The 17,713-nt window shown below is 48.2% G+C and overlaps 6 protein-coding genes across 6 annotated transcripts; 1 reads left to right on the top strand and 5 right to left on the bottom strand.

Annotated features, from left to right (window-relative positions):
* Window positions 1–758: 758 nt before the first annotated feature.
* On the bottom strand, window positions 759–2,058 carry F5B22DRAFT_628439 (uncharacterized protein). Its single transcript, XM_047976418.1, has 2 exons — window positions 1,618–2,058; window positions 759–1,546 (listed from the first exon to the last, which is right to left on the bottom strand). Exons 1-2 carry the CDS (start codon window positions 1,693–1,695, stop codon window positions 1,040–1,042), a joined length of 585 nt encoding a protein of 194 aa, XP_047825506.1. The 5' UTR covers window positions 1,696–2,058; the 3' UTR covers window positions 759–1,039.
* Window positions 2,059–3,064: 1,006 nt separating this feature from the next.
* Window positions 3,065–5,291, bottom strand: F5B22DRAFT_531616 (heterokaryon incompatibility protein-domain-containing protein). The gene is made up of 2 exons (XM_047972737.1): window positions 4,630–5,291; window positions 3,065–4,535 (listed from the first exon to the last, which is right to left on the bottom strand). The coding sequence occupies exons 1-2, from the start codon at window positions 5,051–5,053 to the stop codon at window positions 3,160–3,162; spliced, it is 1,800 nt and encodes a 599-aa protein (XP_047825505.1). The 5' UTR covers window positions 5,054–5,291; the 3' UTR covers window positions 3,065–3,159.
* A 1-nt stretch (window position 5,292) lies between these two features.
* On the bottom strand, window positions 5,293–7,114 carry F5B22DRAFT_531615 (S-adenosyl-L-methionine-dependent methyltransferase). The gene is made up of 6 exons (XM_047972736.1): window positions 6,871–7,114; window positions 6,566–6,692; window positions 6,372–6,495; window positions 5,881–6,323; window positions 5,633–5,815; window positions 5,293–5,561 (listed from the first exon to the last, which is right to left on the bottom strand). Exons 1-6 carry the CDS (start codon window positions 7,030–7,032, stop codon window positions 5,428–5,430), a joined length of 1,173 nt encoding a protein of 390 aa, XP_047825504.1. The 5' UTR covers window positions 7,033–7,114; the 3' UTR covers window positions 5,293–5,427.
* A 2,206-nt stretch (window positions 7,115–9,320) lies between these two features.
* On the bottom strand, window positions 9,321–10,176 carry F5B22DRAFT_531009 (chitin synthesis regulation, resistance to congo red-domain-containing protein). Its single transcript, XM_047972733.1, has 2 exons — window positions 9,832–10,176; window positions 9,321–9,754 (listed from the first exon to the last, which is right to left on the bottom strand). The coding sequence occupies exons 1-2, from the start codon at window positions 10,011–10,013 to the stop codon at window positions 9,475–9,477; spliced, it is 462 nt and encodes a 153-aa protein (XP_047825503.1). The 5' UTR covers window positions 10,014–10,176; the 3' UTR covers window positions 9,321–9,474.
* Window positions 10,177–12,066: 1,890 nt separating this feature from the next.
* F5B22DRAFT_531573 (uncharacterized protein) lies at window positions 12,067–13,578 on the top strand. The gene is made up of 3 exons (XM_047972735.1): window positions 12,067–12,626; window positions 12,838–13,448; window positions 13,517–13,578. Exons 1-2 carry the CDS (start codon window positions 12,292–12,294, stop codon window positions 13,211–13,213), a joined length of 711 nt encoding a protein of 236 aa, XP_047825502.1. The 5' UTR covers window positions 12,067–12,291; the 3' UTR covers window positions 13,214–13,448; window positions 13,517–13,578.
* A 581-nt stretch (window positions 13,579–14,159) lies between these two features.
* Window positions 14,160–14,996, bottom strand: F5B22DRAFT_651889 (ADP-ribosylation factor family-domain-containing protein; the record flags this gene model as incomplete). Its single annotated transcript, XM_047979532.1, has 4 exons — window positions 14,160–14,568; window positions 14,667–14,686; window positions 14,748–14,820; window positions 14,947–14,996. The coding sequence occupies 4 exons, from the start codon at window positions 14,994–14,996 to the stop codon at window positions 14,160–14,162; spliced, it is 552 nt and encodes a 183-aa protein (XP_047825501.1).
* Window positions 14,997–17,713: the final 2,717 nt, after the last annotated feature.

Here is a 17,713-nt window from a genome sequence, read left to right as displayed (position 1 = left end):
TGACTTCGAATCTATATGCAACTGATATAGCCTTCGCTAACTACTAAAACCCACGAGTATGTCTCTAGCTAGCGGAGTCTGTATATCTTCACTTTTCGTATGTCTTGTTAAAGAGACATTGCAAGGTATAGGCGATCTGCATGTCTGGCCGCACGCGCGTGTAACTGCTGCCGACTCTCTAAACTTCCCACGCCAACAAAGTCAGGTTATATATCTTGTGCGTTGCTCGAGACTTCATAACTCCTGAATAAAAAGCTAACGTAACTCGTTAGTTCCATAGGTTGTATCAGCCTGAGTTTCCTATTCAAAGTAGTAGAGTGGTTGGGAGGTGGAAGGAAAGCCTGATTGTCTTCTAAAGTGTGTATTGAAAGCGCTGTCAATTTAAGGTTAATAAATGCAGCTTATTATAAAATGAGATTCCTCATGCACCTACACAGCCAGTTTATTATGTACCACGAACGTCATCGCTAGCTCGCGACAAATGTGTCCACTCAGCCACTATATATGTTAGAGTATTTGTGGGATGTGTGGAATGAGTCCAATTGCTCCTGATGAGAGGCTTGATAGTTGGTATGCACGCGCAGATTACTTATAAGCCAGTTTTCTGTTTAGAACAAGTAACAAGGGGACCTGCATTCCAGGTACCATCATGTGTTATCAGATGTTCGACGACTTTGACAGCACTAACCACAGAAGCACTTGCTACATACATCATCGAAGCGTTGGTGTAGAAGCCTCCAGAACTGGAGATCCTGACACACGAGACGAGAGTCACTTATACCATGTTGGCCTCAGGGTTAACCTATCACGCGTGGTACCATAGCAAGGATGTAGATTTGGAATTCAATGCAATGGATTATGCAATTGACAGGTAATAACGCTAAATTACATTATTTTAGAGCCGAGCTTCAAAGTGAATCGCTCAGTGGCTGGCTGGGTAATGAGAACATGGAGTGATGGTCAGAAAGACGCCCCCTATTCTCACATGCATCTGTTGTAGCAAACTTGATTGCCGACGGTATATAATAGACATGGCCACTTAGAACAGGGCAGCGGCTAGGGCAATGAAGGAAACGAGACCGAACGAGGCCGGAACGACACCAGCAGCAGCGCCCGGTGTCTCAGTTGGGTTGTCATCGCTGGAGTCTGAGGTCTCGGATGGGTTGGAGCCGTCAGTGGGAGTAGAATCACTGCCACCAGTGCCAGATGCGCGGCTGCTTGTGGTGGAAGTTGAGGTGAGGACTACAGTGGTGGATGGGCCGACACTGATGACGAATGAAGAGGAGTTTCCCTGGAGAATGGTTGTGGTGCCCTCTGGAAGGCCAGCTGGAATGGTAGCGACGTCTGGGATGGACGTGACAACAGCGGGCTGAGAAGTCACCACAGCGGGCTGCGATGTTTCGGCATTGCTTGGGAGACCAGTGATGATGCCGTCCGAGTTGGTCTGTGTCAACAGTGTTGTGACTGGGTTGGAGTACTCGTAGGTGTAAGTGGTGGTGGCGGTGACGGCTGAGCCTTCACTGTTGGTAAAACCGATAGTGAGGACCTGTTGCGAGGTCGCCGCGTTAGTCAATCTGGCCAAGTTTTGATCTGTCCCAGGAGTCACGTAGGACCTACAGTAGTGTGAAGGTTGTCGTCTTGTGCCAGTGCAACACCGGCCAGCATGGGGGCAGCGAGGAGAGCGAAAGAACGCATCTTGATGATACTGATTGTATTATGTATTATAATAACGGTATAAGATAAAAATACAAGAGGAGTTGAAGGAGTAGACGCTGGATAAAGTTGAATGAAGTTTTAGAAGAAAATGAAAAGTTCGAGCAAGCACAACTGCACGGGGGAAGACATAAACTAAGTAATAAGTACATAACAGACGGCACGCGTTGCTGTGGAGACTTCTGAATACGAGGTGGCGTCTGTGCAAACTAAGATTAGATCAAAAATAGGGGCATCATTTACTTAGTAGACTTCGGTTTAACTGTTGATCCGGCCGAGTCATGGCAGGAGGTTGAGATGATCAACCTGGTGCTTCCTCTATCAGGAAATATTCCCACTATATCCGGCCCAGTACCAAGAGTAGGACCATTTCCCCAGCAAATTTCGTGGAAATCTTGCCTATTTGAGAAAAGGCTCTGTTACACATATAACGCCGCATTGTGAATATAATCTCAGGAAATGCGGGCGAGGCGGGTAGGTTACATTCAATTAACTAAGACATAACTACCGTACTACTTCTATACGCGCGTTATTGAAATCGTAATGCTGTACGGAGTCTATTCATGAACAACGGTCAATATTCGACTAAATCACCAACATCGGCATTTTCAGAACAGAGAAGACTGTGCTCGCTGTAGGCAGCGCCACGAGGAGTCAACAGGCTCTTGCGTACCAAGTGTTCAATATCGCAATGTCTTCAATATAAACAGTGATATTATGATATGCATTCGAACGCCTGTTTAGGGCTCGGAGGCCAACCTGAGGAATGGTGCATGGAATACACTTAGTACTGTCGAGAAGGTATGCTACCTTGTCTTGTGGTCCAACTCGGCCGCACATAGCTGTGTCACTTTAAACGCCATTTCACCTCCGGCCGGAACGCCAAGTACGCTAAACAGGGAATTAAGACCAACCAGAACAGGACATCTGACGAATTTACAAGGAAATGTTGCCTATAACGACATGTGAATGGCGCTTGAATTGATCATCGTCAGTCTCGCTGAACCAAGACCATGCTATGTGCATTATACGATAGTAATCACGCTCGTCGTACCAGATCGGGGCGCAACCACGTCGTCAAGCCAGCTGCGGAGCTTCGCCTCACTTGAGAAGCCGACAGAAACTATCCCGACTCGTACATATGTTGCCGGTTTTCCATCGAGGGCTTTCAAAAGAAGGAAGAAAGACGTGGCTGTGCCTTTGCTCCTACCCCCTCCAATCTCTAGTACTTTCAAAAGTGAGACGGGAGCTATCATACAGCCGTTCGGATGGTCATCGTCGGAAGCGGAGAATTCAAATGTAGTTTCTGTGTATTTGAAGTCTTGGAGCAACTCGAACCTGGAATCGCGCTTTTGTAATATGTCAACTGCGAACGTACAGGGAGGTCGATTCTGGTCCTGGTATTTCTCCGCATCGAATCGCCGGTCCGTCTCGATTCTGTACTTTCTAGGTGTCAGTTATCAGCCAAGTAGCTGGTACATGTGATGGCGTGGGCATTACCCAGTGGTCAACTGTCATCGCCTTCCGGCAGCTATAACACAAGCGGCGGATGTGAGCTTTGATGAGCTTGCATTCTAGCTGCAAATATGCAGCGGCAGGGTCAAGATCGAATGGGCTGTTGGGATCCTTGGCATCGCATCTAGCTTCTTTGATTTGTGTCTGGAAAGCTTTCAAAGATGTAGTGGCTCCTGATGCTGCGTCGCCGACACCACCTGCTAGGAATTTGACCCCGTCAGGCGTGTCAATACTCGCCCAAGTCCATGACGGGGCTCTCCATTTGGTCGGGCGGGAAACAGTTGAATAATTTCTAGGTATCCAGAGTAAGTCTTCACCCAGAGTCCTCTCCCATACACCGGCTAGATATCTCCCTCGATTCGGATCGCCCATGTCTTGGGCACATCCAAAAATGGCCGGCAGCTTATCACTAGGCTTTGTGAGACGAAGCATACTGTAATTCATCACCACCTTCTGCCAAGAGCTAGCCAGGCGATTACGGCCAGGATCGTGGTACTTGGACTTGGCCGCCAACTGCTCGCCATATCGATCCCGACCAGGATGGTTTCCACATTCACAAATCCTTTGTTCTCGACACTCTAGCATGAGCTCGTTCCTGTAACAATGGAGATAACGCCGGGAGAGCATACGTTCTTGGTAAACCCATCCACGTGTGAGTAGGGGATATAGCTCGGGCAACTCGCCCATCACTTCCATTCTAGCTGCGATGACTGTATCAAATACACCACTCTGTTTAACTTGGAAACAGAGATCTGCGTCGCTCTTCGAAAAACAGCCCCCTTGGAAATCAGGGGAAGCTGTAGCAGCAATTGTGATGAAAGCATTTTTGTATATGCTTGCCATCTTGGCAGATTCAGCCTCCCAGTCCGACCTAGAGTCCTGAACAATGCAGAGAGAATCAATCCATATATACCTCAAGTTGAGCTTTCTTGCTATCAGTACGGCGTCTCGAAAGGTCGGAGGAAGACGGCTAAGGCTCATAGATCTCTTGTTCTCCAAGATAGTCTTTTGTGTTGTCGTGATGGGCATAGGGTCCTGTCCCCAACAATGAGACAAGCAGGCGTATGTTCCTCTCGCCTCAGCGTTCTCAGCAAACTCAACGAGTCTAACATGGTCTTCTCTATGTTCGGTTGGACTGAGATCAACCAGTCTCTTTGGAAGAAGTTCTTCCCGCCCCGGGCGGCAACTTGCGTGCTGTTGTTCACACTTCTCTATCATGCGGCACGCTCTCTGCATCGATATGTCAGAAGATGTGTCGCCGGCAAGAACTTTGGTGGGCCGCATGAATGCCAACTTCGTGTTAGACCCTAGGACGTTGTTAGACACATGAAAGTTAATCGCTGTCCTGGGCGGTACGCCCCCGCCAATTGACTATTCCGTCTTTCTTATAGGCTCACAAACCTATTATACAGAATAGCTGCACTCGACGCTGCACAGCTCCAAAATGCAGCAATATCTTGAACTTTGAGAAGGTCAGCCACATAAGAACTGCAGTCTCGGTATTGATACAACCAAGGCTAGCCAAGAGCTCTCGAAATAGACACTCGAACAAACCACACGCAGTGCAGCCTTGTCCTGCCGACTCTTTCAGGTCCTGTAGAGTGAAGGAAGAACTTGTGTCTGGAGCAATTGGCTTTGTAACTTTAGCTGCTTTTCGAGCTTTTAAGTTTAACATACTCGCTTCATTCGATGCCAGCAACGCACGACATGAGAGACGACAGCATTGTATTGCCTCCGATGTGAAAATGTTGACCCGCAGCGCAGTTGATGAATCCCTCGACTCCAGTGATATAGCATCATCTAAAGAAATACGGCGCACTTCCATCTTGGAAATTTTGAACAATGCCGAAGATTAAGGATATTGGGGCTTGTGAATCACACCCTAAGGAAGACGGCTGTGGTAAATGGACAGACTCAGGTCCTGTAAGCCAGACCCCAATAGCAAAACAGAGGTCACCAGGCCGTGAAGAGATAGCGGTATCCCCGCAGCGCCACAATGAGCGAGAGTGCATTAATTCGAAAGTATTTATATGCATGAAATATCATGTGACCAAAACCAACTATTTATATAATCATCATGTACGACGGGATCTCCATAAAGAACTTACGAACACAGCCGAATTGACCAGTAATTCGCTAATCTGAGACCCCAGGTCCAATCGAAGCAGCGCGATCAGGAAGCAAAGTAAAATCGGCATCTCAATCTTTTAGTACAGCTTCCACCAAGCCTTCGGTTTCGGCCCCAACTGACCAAAACTTGACAACCTTGAGTCCCGCAGCGTCCAAAAGCGCACTGAACTCCGCCTCAGTTCTCTCCATTCCGTTGAGCAATGCTGCGGCGCTCATTAATATATAACGAACAACTGGGTATCGCAGCATAATGCATAGAAAGAATGAGACTTACCCATCATGTTGATATCGAGCAAGGCAGGGTAAAGAGGGGTGTTGGAGCTTGGAAGAACAAATTCCGACATGAGTAACTTTGAGTACCCAGGTCTCATGGCTGCTGCCGTATTCCTGAGGATCTTGATACAGTCGGCATCGGGCCAATTATGGAATATAGAGCGAAAGTAGTAGCACCGAGCACCTATTAATAGGATAATCAGACTTTAACTCTAACAAAAAGACTTTCGCAATAAACAGTCTCCCTACCTTTAACGGGCTGCTCCTGAAAAAAGTCATACTTTTGACATTCCACTTTGGATGGCAGGTCTTGGATACTGTCAATGACTGGAGGTAGATCTTGGAGGATCAGCCTGCCTGGAGCATTAGGGTAACGTCGGTGAAACTCGAGGAGATCGTGACCTTCGCCGCCACCAATATCGATCAGCAGTGGGGCACTGGGGTCAGCGCCTTTAAGCAAGATGTCATAAACATCAATGAAATCGAACCACTGTTTGCGATCGGCTCGTTGACCAGTCATGAAGGCGTTGAAGTTGGCCATCATAGCGGGATCGCTGGCCAACCACAGGTACATATTATCTGGCGTGCCATGGGCATCTTGAAAGGGCCCCGGAGCTCCTGAGACATGCTTGAAATTTGTTTTCTCCAGATAGAAGGGAAGATTGGCGAGGGAACGGGTGGCAGCGGAGAACCTTTGGATCTTAGCGTGAGCACAAAAGAATTGGCTTAAAACCACCTACATGAACTGATATCCACCAAGCAAGGCTCGGTCTACTAGAATCTTCGTAACAGGCGTTGGCGCGTACTCTTCTTGTCGGGCCTCTTTCACCACACCCAAGGCACTAAGTGGTCGTAGGAGGCAAACTTCAAACGTTAGAATATAGGAGAGCATATAAGCGCAAGATGAGAATATAAATGTAAGTTCTTTACTTACCAAGCAACAACTTATCTGCTCCCGAGGTCTTGGATAGATGTTCAGCTGTTAAAGGAGCATCTGATTTAGCAATCTCCTGAATTACGCCAGCCTTAATCAAAGTCATACATGCTGCAGGAGCATGTGGCTGTATGAATACAAGTTAGTTACTTCTGTATGGGTCACGATACCGTTGTCTTCACGGTTTGTGGTCGGGCGTGCTTGTAAGGGGTAAAGGATGAAATCCGTTGGTCTGCAGGGCATCTTCCTTAACTTGCTAGAAGGGGTTCCATAGAGTCTCATTGCTGTAGGTCCGCGCTACTTACCGACATGACCATTCGCCAGACGGCGTCCAAAGGAGCCTCTAGCATAGCTGTTGCTTTCATGGCAGTTCCTAACAACTGCTTCCGAGCAGCCTCATCTTGACTGGCCAAGACACTCTCGGCTGCTGCAACGAAATCTGCTGAAGCTTTCGCCGCGCTAGTCATGGCGATTGATTGCGTTTTGAAGACACGGGGTCTGATTTAGTTACGTTTGAGTAGGGGGGCTTGGTGCACGAGAGGATAACTTGTAATTGAGTTGGGACATTGTTCTGCGAATCTCACGGCGCCAACTTATTGTTTTATAAGTAGAGAAATCTGATCAGGAGAAAGCAGCTTGCGCACGAGCAATTGCATATATGCAGTTGGTCCAATTGAGCATGCGGCGTATAATTACTAGCAGTCACAAAGCAGGCTGTTAGAACAGATTGTGTGCGTTGCGTTCACAACGAATCCGTGCCGGACAGCTCATCTCGAAGATAGGATCACAGTCTGGCAATAGGGGGATTTTATCTCACGCCACTCATGGAACCACCAGCGTTCACGTCGGAAGCAACGGCATCTAACTATCGTGACAGCAACACGTATATAGATAGCAGTGTCTCGGGCGTGACGTGGTAATATTGTGTCAGGGGTCTCGGGACCGAGGAACAAAGAGATCCACTGTATATAGTCAGAGAAGTCTGAATGCCTTCAGACTTTAGACCTTTCAGACCTTGTGCCACAATGAGAGTTTTACCGTATACCTTGTACAGTCCTTCTGACAGGTAGTCGGTTGGTCTCTGTTACATTAGCCAGCTCCTTGTTAACATACTACAAGTGAACAGGTCTCTAGGGTGACGATATTAGCACAGTGGTGAATTCAAGAGAAGCCTCTAATATTAATCTAGAAGACTGATATATATATAGTTTATAGGTGGTAGGCAGGATTGTATTTCCAGGTCGATACGATCGTTGTAAAAGATAGCCACGGGACCGAGAATCTGCTCTTCTTTGTTAACAGTCCTCATTTTGTGCAGATTGCAAGTAAAAAGCTATCTGCCTGTTTACCCCCCCTTTGCTATTTACAGATGACTAAGGAAGGGCATCAGAGCAGCCCTTCATTTCTGGGAGACGTGAGTTCGAGATATGTATTTTCATACTGTAAATACTGAAATTTCGCGGAAATGGGATGCAACGCGATTTATATTGCCCGGTGGAATTCTTCAACGGTAATAGTATATAGGGCAGCATAATCACACAGCCCTTGCTTGGAACTCGGACTTATCTAATGTTTGAATAAAATATAAAAAGACGTCTGACTCAACGATGAAATCAGGATCATGAGGGAGGGAGCTGGTTTGGTTCCCACCAAGCCCTAAGGCTGTAGTCTACTCTAATAGTAGTTGACATAATTAGGTAAACAGCAAGGTTCTTTCAGCTCAACTAGGGACAGGTAGCGGTACTTCAAATAAAAATCCATCAGCTCACGAATCAAAGTCCTCTTCTTGGCCATCACTTGCCTACATTCGGAACATGTAATTACCACAACTAGAACCACGATCTATCGTGAATCCTAGTCTAGAGCTTCCACCTCGAACACGACCGCCTTGAAACCAACAGCAGAACACGGCGTATCTGCATACCTAGTTACTGCAAGTAGGTACTTAGTTATTCCTCATTGGACGATGCTACACGGCATGTCGATATAGACTTTGGTGCATACACCACCGTATACTAGGTATTACGCACGGGGAATACCAACAGTCATGGGCACTGATGGGTATTTCCGCAACAGGCACATTTTGAGGCGCAGCACTGCACGACATGTTATCATCCGGTAATAAGCTGGAGGCCTCCCTCCGGGGACAGACCCGTCGCATGATCTGAAGCACCCATCAAGCATCATATTAGGTACCATGACCACATACCTATCTACACTACGACTATGAAAGCAAACCGAAGCGATTTCATCATGTTGTTCTTAGTTAGAATAGCTGTTTTGAATCCTTGATGTATTGGGGACCCGATAACTGATTGCATGATAGGATAGCTGGTTAGTGGCACATCATGGCGCATGGTCCGCTAAATACATGTAAGCCAAATCCATTAGGATTCGCCGGATTTAACCAGCTAGATTCACGAAAAGCTTGGGGCTATGTGTATCATCCCACGTCAGCTTTTGTCATTAGTTTGTCGCATCTCCAACCTGGGATAGGTATGTAGAAAACGCAGATGCTGTGTATTCCTGAAGCGATCTGTAGGCAGTCACAGAAATGCAAGGCATGGTCTAAGTTTGCAGCTTTAGGAATTTTTTTTTTCATTGAAACTTTTTGTCTCAAGCGCAATGGATGAAGCCTCCACTAGAGCTTTGAGGGGTATTAAGTATTCTATATTCATGAATAATGCTTCAGTTGGTGTGTTTGAAGGAGTGCTAACCCCGCACGTCATAATCCATGTTCCACCAACGCCAGTTTCAAGAGAGTCCTAGAGTGGGACAAAAACCAACAAGCCTGAGGCTACAAACGGGTATACAATCCTATCTGCATCATCCATCACGGATCGCGTTCCAATGCACAAGAATTCAGTCGTTCATCCTTTTCGATTCAGCGCTAATAACACAAGTTGCGCCTATTTGTTTGGTGGTGGGCCGGTGGGAGGCGCATAGTCGTTGGGGCCACCGTACACGTTCTTGGGAGGCTCAACGCCGCTGGCTTGTTGACCGTAGTGGCCATCGGTAGTCTGATAACGATTTTCCATAGGGTATGACTGTGATGGCGCTCCGTATGCGGGCGGTGGCGGGTTATAAGCCGCTGGGTTGTTAGGGGGAGAATACTGGGGAGGCGCCATCCAACCAGTTCCGTACATGGGCCGAACTCCCTGGCGGCGACGACGGCGAGAGTTAAGGCATCTACTTCAAAGTTAGGCTATGCATCGAGAACGTGTGTGTGTGACATGCAGATGATGCAGGGAATGGGAAATACTCACGCCCATAGGAAGAAGATCAAGAAGAATAGTACAATGACGATGGCGGCGAAAATCCAGCGTCCGTACCAATACCAGCCACTACCCCGAACACACCCATTGTAGTAACTGTCGTAGTAATAGCCGGAAGGGCAGACGGCGCGTTTTTGCAGCAGACTGCTGAGCTGATCGAGGACCGGGGCCATCTCGACGAAGTGTTGTGGGTATCAGTTGATGAGAGAAGATGGGATTAACGGCGAAAGCAAGGGAACACTCTGTTTGCAAGCTTCGGGAGGATTGGCAGGTTTAATAAGTTGGATGATGATGGTCGCCCAGACACCGAATGCAGAAGTGACGTGTGGGACTCTGACGGGGCTGCACGGACCCACTTAGAGAGGTAACGGACTGTAACGGAGATGTGCCCGATCGACTAAGCGAGTTGATGCGAGACTCTGGGGCGACGGGATGATGCGCTGGTCGTGGAAGGGTTTCGGAAGAACAAAATACGATTGAATCGTCTTGTCTTGGAAACCTACACCAACAGGAGAGAGATGATTAGATGATGGAATGGAAAAGAAAAAAGGTGGAGGTGGGTGGCTTCCGGGAGGTGTTTGAGTTTTAAAGGGATCGAAGGGATTGAAGGGAGCAAGATGTTAGAAGGAAGGAACGTCCGGCTTTCGTCATCGCCCGACTCTAAGCCCTGGTCTGCCCTGGGCCCGGACAACACCAGGACAACACAGCTGACAATATTGTAGCTACATGTACTGTACATGCAACAAGGGTCCTTCAGTCTTTACTACTACTTAGTGATGCCAGCGCGGAATAGAAAGTCACCGGATGCCGGCTAGCTAGCTACTACAAAGACAGCTGCACGTACTTAGCGAGCTAGTAACGGAATCGACGGCATGCAAGTACTATGTAATATAAGTACACAGCTGATTAGCACGATTTAGTCCCAAACAGGAGTTAAATGTGGCTGTGTCAGAGAGACCTAGTGGTTTAAGTAAGTGCTCTTCAGAGGCGAGAGAGGAGCAGAAGAGGAGCTCGAAGAGGCTAACAGAGCTCTATCAAGGTACCAAGGCCCTTGGCTTGCTGGGCAGGCTGGGGCGCAGCGGTACCCGGCAAAGGGAGAGAGTTTTCCAAAACATGCTCGGACGCAGTCTTTGTGTGTACTTTCTACAGTATATGCCAGACCTCATCGAATGTTCGAGCAACACATCGCAAATGCCAGGAGATTGTGCTATCGGGTATTAACAAGTGGTGTAGGTATTTGCCATAAAGCTAGACAGCAGCCTAATAGAAACTAGCGACTCGCAAATATCGGCTCCGCAATCAAGGCTGAGCGAACTAGGTACACTACAATATTTGTACATAGTAGTCATCGGGCTGCTGCGACACTCTCTAACACGTAAGTAACATGACATGGGATTTGGAATCGGCGGCTGGCAATGAGCCACATCTCGGAATTGTTTCATGGGCTTCTGGATTCGATCCGTCATGTTGTTTTGATGATTTCCTGAGCAGCACAGGCGATATAGCATAATATTGGATTGAGAGAAACATGATATATGCTGCCTCTGCAGTTAGCTAGTTATCTGTTCCTTGAAGTTCTTTCTTTAAGAAGAAGCCAATATCCTATTGTGATCAACTGTCCCTCGCTGTTACTATACCTACCTTTGACAGGATGTAACACCCTTCCTACCGCAACCACGGGTTGAAACCTTCTTAAAGACTTTGAATGACATTAAGTGCTGGAAAACTGTCACTTAGCTATCCAGGCAAGGCCAGGTAACTCGCACAAGTTTGCCACTAAAAATGACCACGGGTTGCCTGATGGTGACTCGACTATTTATTTTGGTTTCAACGTACGGTGCATGCGCGTTTGGTTCTGCATATCAAATCCTCTATTTGTTTCGATCCTTTGCGAGTGAAAACTGATTTGTGTGTCCGGGCCGTGCATACATCCAGACTTGAAGTAGGTAGGAGTCTGGTGTCTCGATTGATCTGAGCCAGGGAAGCAGGACAGAGACTCATCAATTTCGGGGCGGGACCTTAACCTGGAACGTTATCTTGATATTTCGTCATCCTTCAAAAGGGCATCATATTTTAAGCGATGTAATACGGAGGAGAGGCCAAATACCACTGGTATATTCAGATGCTAATTCATGCTGTACATAGTACTTTGGGGGAAGTGCCAGTCGAGTCAGTCAAGCTAAGCAGGTAAGCTACGATGCACGATGCACACAATACAACGCAACGCAACGCAAAAGAAACCGAGGGGGCAATGCAATGTTTCATTTGAACATGATAGACGGTCTCGAGACAAGGGAAGAACGGAATATTCGCGCAAGGGCTATACTTGGTAATGCAGATTAAAACAACCCACACACACACACATAACACTACCTCTCACGCACGAGGAAGAAGAGAGGGAGAGAGAGACAAACAGAGATAGATAGATAGATACCGTAGGTAGATAGATAGATGGAGGCTTGCTCCGAGGGACTCGAGTCCCTGAAACTCAGGAGCCCGCCAAAACCGACTACTGCGTTAGACAGCCGTCTAATGAACTGCTGCCACGTCAAAAATTCTCCGATAACCCGCGAAAGCGTGCAGCGCAGTAGTAGCAGCAGCAAAGCAGCAGCGCGCCCTGACGTGACGCCCACCTGCCTATTACTACACCTAGTTAATACTACCTACAGTACCACTACTACCACTACCACCACTCTTTATACATACCTACATATGTGTACGTACAGACTGTACATATCATCCATCTTCTTCTACCATATCTATCTACATATTATTATTGTCGATAGGTAAGTATGTCTCCGTTCTTCTCTCAGCTCAGCTCGATGTTGCCAAGGCTGCTTCGATGGGGTACAATATTGAATTGACCGTCTCTGCTCTCGATTCATGATGATCCCATCCGGTCCCGTCACCTTTCCCTCCCTCTCCCTCCTAATACCATCCCATCTTACTGTATTACTATACTCCCGAATCTCTACTCTTACTTACTCCCTTCACAAGCCCGCACGCATTCACCCGAACCTCCAGCTCAAACTTTTCCGCACAATCTCCAACCATCTATCTACCTACCTATCTTTTTTCCCGCCTGCAACTCGATTCGACGAATGATAAGAGCCAAAGGAAGACAGAGAGAGAGAGACAGCAGAGCGAAAAAAAACAAGACAGGCGCTCCAAATGGATCGCAAATGCACCTAGTCTAAACCTACCTACCTACACTACCTTACTTACTACCCACCACCCACTTTTGGTTGGCCTTTTTTTGCCAGCACACACGATTATTGCCTTGAAGCGAGTCCACGTTGCGCACCCCCCGGCAACCGCCATCCCAGAGCCAATCAGTGCCCCGCCCCTGGTCGCGACTATACGCTTAGGTTAAAAAAGGCCTTTTGCCAACGCATCACCGCATCCGCATGGTTGAGAAAGGAGAGGTGTGGTGTGGTGTGGTGTAGTGCAGCGCAGTGCAGAGAGTGTGTGTGCGTGTGTGTGTGTGTGTGTGTGAGTCTGCGCGCGCGCGTGTAGCACCGTTCAAAAGCATCCTGATCTGCCCCCTTTCATTCCACCTACTATCAGCTCAACTTTCTTCCTTTTTGGTTCTCCTCACCTCTCTTTAGGTAGGGGAAGCTTTCCTTCTTAAGTTATGTCCTCTCTGGCGCCTGTACTCATCACCTCTTCTGTCAAGCGACCTGCAACAGAACATGTCGACGTACTCGTCTACTAACTACTAACTACTTCATGGTCTCCTCTCCTTGCCTGCGACTCTGCAGACTGCTCAACACGACTGTTCTAAACACATCGAAAGGGAAGTTATGTCATGAATCATTATTTATCTCATCAGAAAATGCGCCTAAATACAGGGAGCCTCGTTGCCTGACCTGCAACATGCGAATTCTTAAATCGTACCCGATCGCCAAAGTCCCTTTCAGGATCGAGATCTTTTAGGGGAAGACATTCGCTCTTCTCTAGCATACCGGCGCCTCCCGACCATCGATGCTATTTGCATCCCAATACAGTAAAATCGCACCGAGCCCTCGAAGTCTGTCGCGAAACTAGGAATATCATCACATGAGGTCCGGAGATATCGTTCGCGTATTGGTAGCACGTCAACACCCAAACTCCCTTGGGAGGTTTGCGAGAGAAGACTTATATATTAAGTCGTTGCCGGCAGGACATACGGCCGCTTTAAGATTCAAGGATATCATGAGCGTCGTTGAAAATGCATGCATCAAACTGTTGCAAGGAATGGGGAAGGGAAGAGGATACGGGGGAGCGAGGGCCATATTGCTGGTCCCAACCACACCGTGGACTGGCACAGTAGGCCTGGCTTATCTGTTTGCCCACTTCATGAGCCATTGCACGACGGCTTCCAAGTTCGTCTCCTCTTTGGCACTTATGCCATAGCAGGAGACTTCTCGATGCGCTATGGTTTTTAGATCCAAAGCGTCGATGAGCTCGTCGACCGATATCTTGTTGGGCAAATCCGACTTGTTACCCAGCACGAGCAGAGGGATGCCCTCCAGGGTCTTCTGCGCCATGAGGGAATGAAGCTCATCTTTCGCCACAGGTAATTTGGCGTCGTCTGCTATATCAACGATGAAAACAATCGCACTCACGCCGCGACAATATCTCTCCCACATCGGTCTAAAACGAGGCTGGCCTCCCAAATCCCAGCATTTGATCGTTACGTGACCACGCTGTACCCGCTTCATGTTAAAGCCGACGGTAGGGATAGAACTACACGAATCAGTCGGGAGAAACAAGGATAAGGATTGTGCCACGTTCTAAGGGATTTGCGTGGATTTGGGTATCGTCGGAAAGGGTAAGTCGCTTACTCGATGGTGAATTCTCCTCCCTGTGACCTCGTTAGCGGTAGTCGAGACGGAACGGTAGCAAAGAGGATCCATTTTACGTACAGACAACACCCGAAGCAGAGATGTCTTTCCCGCATTCTCCAAGCCGATCATCGTCACGTCCATCTCACTCGCCCTAAGGATGGCTATTAGCTGACAGCTCGATTGCGCAAACAGCGCGTGTGATGCGATTGCTGAGACGGAACGAGAATGGGCCTGTGCATGGTCGTGTGCTGGTCCGGAGGATACCGATGGGGCTTACCAGAAGGTCCTGAGCAGCCAGTCGTATACCTTGCGAAACAATCCTGCCATGATGTCGGCCAAGTGTGGGAAGTATTCAGTGCTCGGTGTGTGGCGAGTGCCTCAACAAATGAATGACGGAATATGCGGTGGTTGTAAAGATTCGGAAGGTAAGAACAACCTGGAACGTAGGCGCAAGGCTGGACTGCTGGAAAAGGATGGAGTGGACAAGAAATATGACCGGGATATCTTAAACAAGGTGTTAAATAGTCTGTGTCTCTAACATGCAAAGTAACATGAAAAGTAATAAATAAAAATGTCTCGTATGACAGCCAGCGGCAGTGTTGCTTGTTTAGCGCTCGCAGAGACGGGCGGGTCGGCTACCAGGCGCAAATCGTGGTCGGTCAAGACAAGGTATGCAGCTACTTGCCGGTGGTGAAGACACGACCAGCGTTGGAAGATGGGTGAATGTGGGATGGAAGAGTGACGCCGCCGCTGCTGGCAGAGAGTGACAGTTCCCCACCACGGAGATCGCACAAGCTGTAAGATGCCCCGTGCCTTCGACCGAGACGGGGGGTCGACCAGGTGCCAGAGGCGAGCCAAAAGGGCGAAGCTACTCGGCTAGGTGGGCTAGGTGGGTTGCTGGCTAGGTTAATTGCTAGAGAGGGTCAACCTTGCATTCGACGAGACAGCGTCACAGAGCGGCTAGAAAGACGGGGGTTCTCATTCGCTTGTTGGCCATGTTGGTGGGGTTTCGCGGCGCAAGCTTCGACCAAAAGAGACCTACGGCACAATCACTGAGGGTGTCGAGCATACTGAAATAGTACACTGGCGACTGAAATAGCAGTTGCCTCTGGACGGACATGGGGATTGAGGGCGAGCCGCGAAGAGTAGCGCATGCGCTGATGGGGGAAGAAACACGCTCACTCACCTTGTCTGCCGACTAGAGCCTTGAGGCCTTGCGGTATAGCGCTGGGGTCCGCTAGGTTTTAGGGGTTGACAGGGAACGGGCCGGTCGCAAGCGGCGCTGCTCTGATAGCTAAGGGCAGGTCCTTGACTACCTCATATGACGATAGGTAGGAAATGGGCTGGATGTGGTATGCTGTACGGGTTGGGTACGTGATTATGGTGTGGATTTGGAGCCGATACAGGACAGCCCGAATCCTTTCTAACCTTTCCACTATAGTGCCTGTCTCTACGGAGGATGTCGGAGATAGGTAGGAAGACTTATGCAGGTAGCGACTGCGTGCTTGATAGGTATGAGTGCATATGATTGCATACGAGAAAGTGAATGGATTAGTGAGAGGCGGGAAGGCCGGCCACTTGCCTCCTGCTTCGCTGAGAGGCGTTGCAATATCTGCAGGCTGTTTAGATAATCCTAGGTAGGTCGTCTGGGGGTGTGTGACTACCGACTTACCTTCTTTCCTAGGTACCTTGGTAGGGAAGGTAGTTACCTACATATGTAGGTAGATAGGTAGGTAGGTTAAGTAACCCAATGTAAGCGTACCTCTAATTGATCTGTAAGTCGATGGTGATGTAGGTAGGTAGGTCCCTGGACAAGGAGATAGGTAGGTTAAGCAGGGTAGATGTCGTATGTGGTGGCTTCGGAATCTGAATACCACCGTATTTAAGTATCTGGTAGACCTTGTATGTAGTACCTATGTACGTCCGTAAAACGGCAAAGGTTTGGCGGAAAGACACACGTGGGAGGCAGTAGGGCCGTGAGTTTCGTTTCGTTAAATCATGTCCAACTAATGGGAGGCTCTACCTACTGTGTGTAGATAGTCTGAGAATTAGCTCGATTTTGGCACGTTTATGTCTAAGAGATGTGCTTCGTACACTAGCTTACAGTTGCTGCCTGGTGCAGCTTCGGATGGCTTCTTTCTCCCTTACTTCCTTTACCTCGAGGTGGCTCCGGCTTGAGGGCGTGATACAAATGGTAGGACAAACGAACGAGGGTGAGGGTACGGGCCGGCCACAATGGTCTTAAAGCTGCTGTTGAGGGGCCGTCCAAAGGAGGCAAAAGAGGGAGGGAGTGACCGGGGACTTTGCGATATACGAAGTAAGCGAGAGGTTGGAAATGGTAGGTTATTAAGAACAAGACTCGCAGTTGAGGCTGCCTGATTATAGAAGCACCACTATGGAATAGTCGAGAATTAATCGAGATTAATAAGGTGAACTAAAGAAGCAGTGTAGGTCTATGCACCACGTCTATCTTTGTTTACCTACCTACATGTACATGCCACTCTACATATTACATACATGCTACTACTGTACCTTGGGTATACGTGCATTTTCATGTTCTGTAGCTTGGAGATCTGACGCGGATGATGTATGGTAGGATGAGTGAATGAGCTGACCAGTGCATTGTGAGTGGCTGTTTACATGCTGCAAAATCTGATAGGCGGCATGAAGCTATCCCTCTTGTTATGTAGGGGCCTCGGGTCGACTACCGGTATCTAGATGGCTGCATGTGTACTGCAAACGTAATGCAGCATGGGCATTCATGTTCTACCCATTCAGGGTACATTGCGCGTGCCTCAAGAGGGATGGATGGATGGATGGTTGAGGAACGATAGACCAACAACTTAAGTTCAGTTCATCAACAACCTTGGTTCAGCTCGCGGGTCAGCCCCAGTAGAGATAGCACATCATAATCATAACTATCATACTAATATCATAATAATTCATGATGCCTCACTTCCTCGTCGATGAATGATGCAAAGCTCAAAGGACTTTTGATCTACACACCACCTTACGTAGCACCCGCGAGGAGATAGATAGAGTTG

This window comes from Xylaria bambusicola, assembly GCF_022495145.1.
Source record: "Xylaria bambusicola strain CBS 139988 unplaced genomic scaffold F5B22scaffold_76, whole genome shotgun sequence".
Taxonomy (NCBI): domain Eukaryota; kingdom Fungi; phylum Ascomycota; class Sordariomycetes; order Xylariales; family Xylariaceae; genus Xylaria; species Xylaria bambusicola.
This window is presented reverse-complemented; position numbering and strand designations above follow the sequence as displayed.

Coding starts and splice junctions, on each gene's coding strand:
- F5B22DRAFT_531573 (XM_047972735.1), top strand. CDS start 12,292: ATGGAGGCTTGCTCCGAGGGACTCGAGTCCCTGAAACTCAGGAGCCCG. Junction 12,627..12,837: donor CATATTATTATTGTCGATAG/GTAAGTATGTCT, acceptor TCCCTTCACAAG/CCCGCACGCATTCACCCGAA.
- F5B22DRAFT_628439 (XM_047976418.1), bottom strand. CDS start 1,695: ATGCGTTCTTTCGCTCTCCTCGCTGCCCCCATGCTGGCCGGTGTTGCA. Junction 1,547..1,617: donor ACGACAACCTTCACACTACT/GTAGGTCCTACG, acceptor ACCTCGCAACAG/GTCCTCACTATCGGTTTTAC.
- F5B22DRAFT_531009 (XM_047972733.1), bottom strand. CDS start 10,013: ATGGCCCCGGTCCTCGATCAGCTCAGCAGTCTGCTGCAAAAACGCGCC. Junction 9,755..9,831: donor TTGATCTTCTTCCTATGGGC/GTGAGTATTTCC, acceptor ACTTTGAAGTAG/ATGCCTTAACTCTCGCCGTC.
- F5B22DRAFT_531615 (XM_047972736.1), bottom strand. CDS start 7,032: ATGACTAGCGCGGCGAAAGCTTCAGCAGATTTCGTTGCAGCAGCCGAG. Junction 6,693..6,870: donor TCTGGCGAATGGTCATGTCG/GTAAGTAGCGCG, acceptor GTATTCATACAG/CCACATGCTCCTGCAGCATG. Junction 5,562..5,632: donor GCTCGATATCAACATGATGG/GTAAGTCTCATT, acceptor TGAGCGCCGCAG/CATTGCTCAACGGAATGGAG.
- F5B22DRAFT_531616 (XM_047972737.1), bottom strand. CDS start 5,053: ATGGAAGTGCGCCGTATTTCTTTAGATGATGCTATATCACTGGAGTCG. Junction 4,536..4,629: donor GCAGCTATTCTGTATAATAG/GTTTGTGAGCCT, acceptor ACAACGTCCTAG/GGTCTAACACGAAGTTGGCA.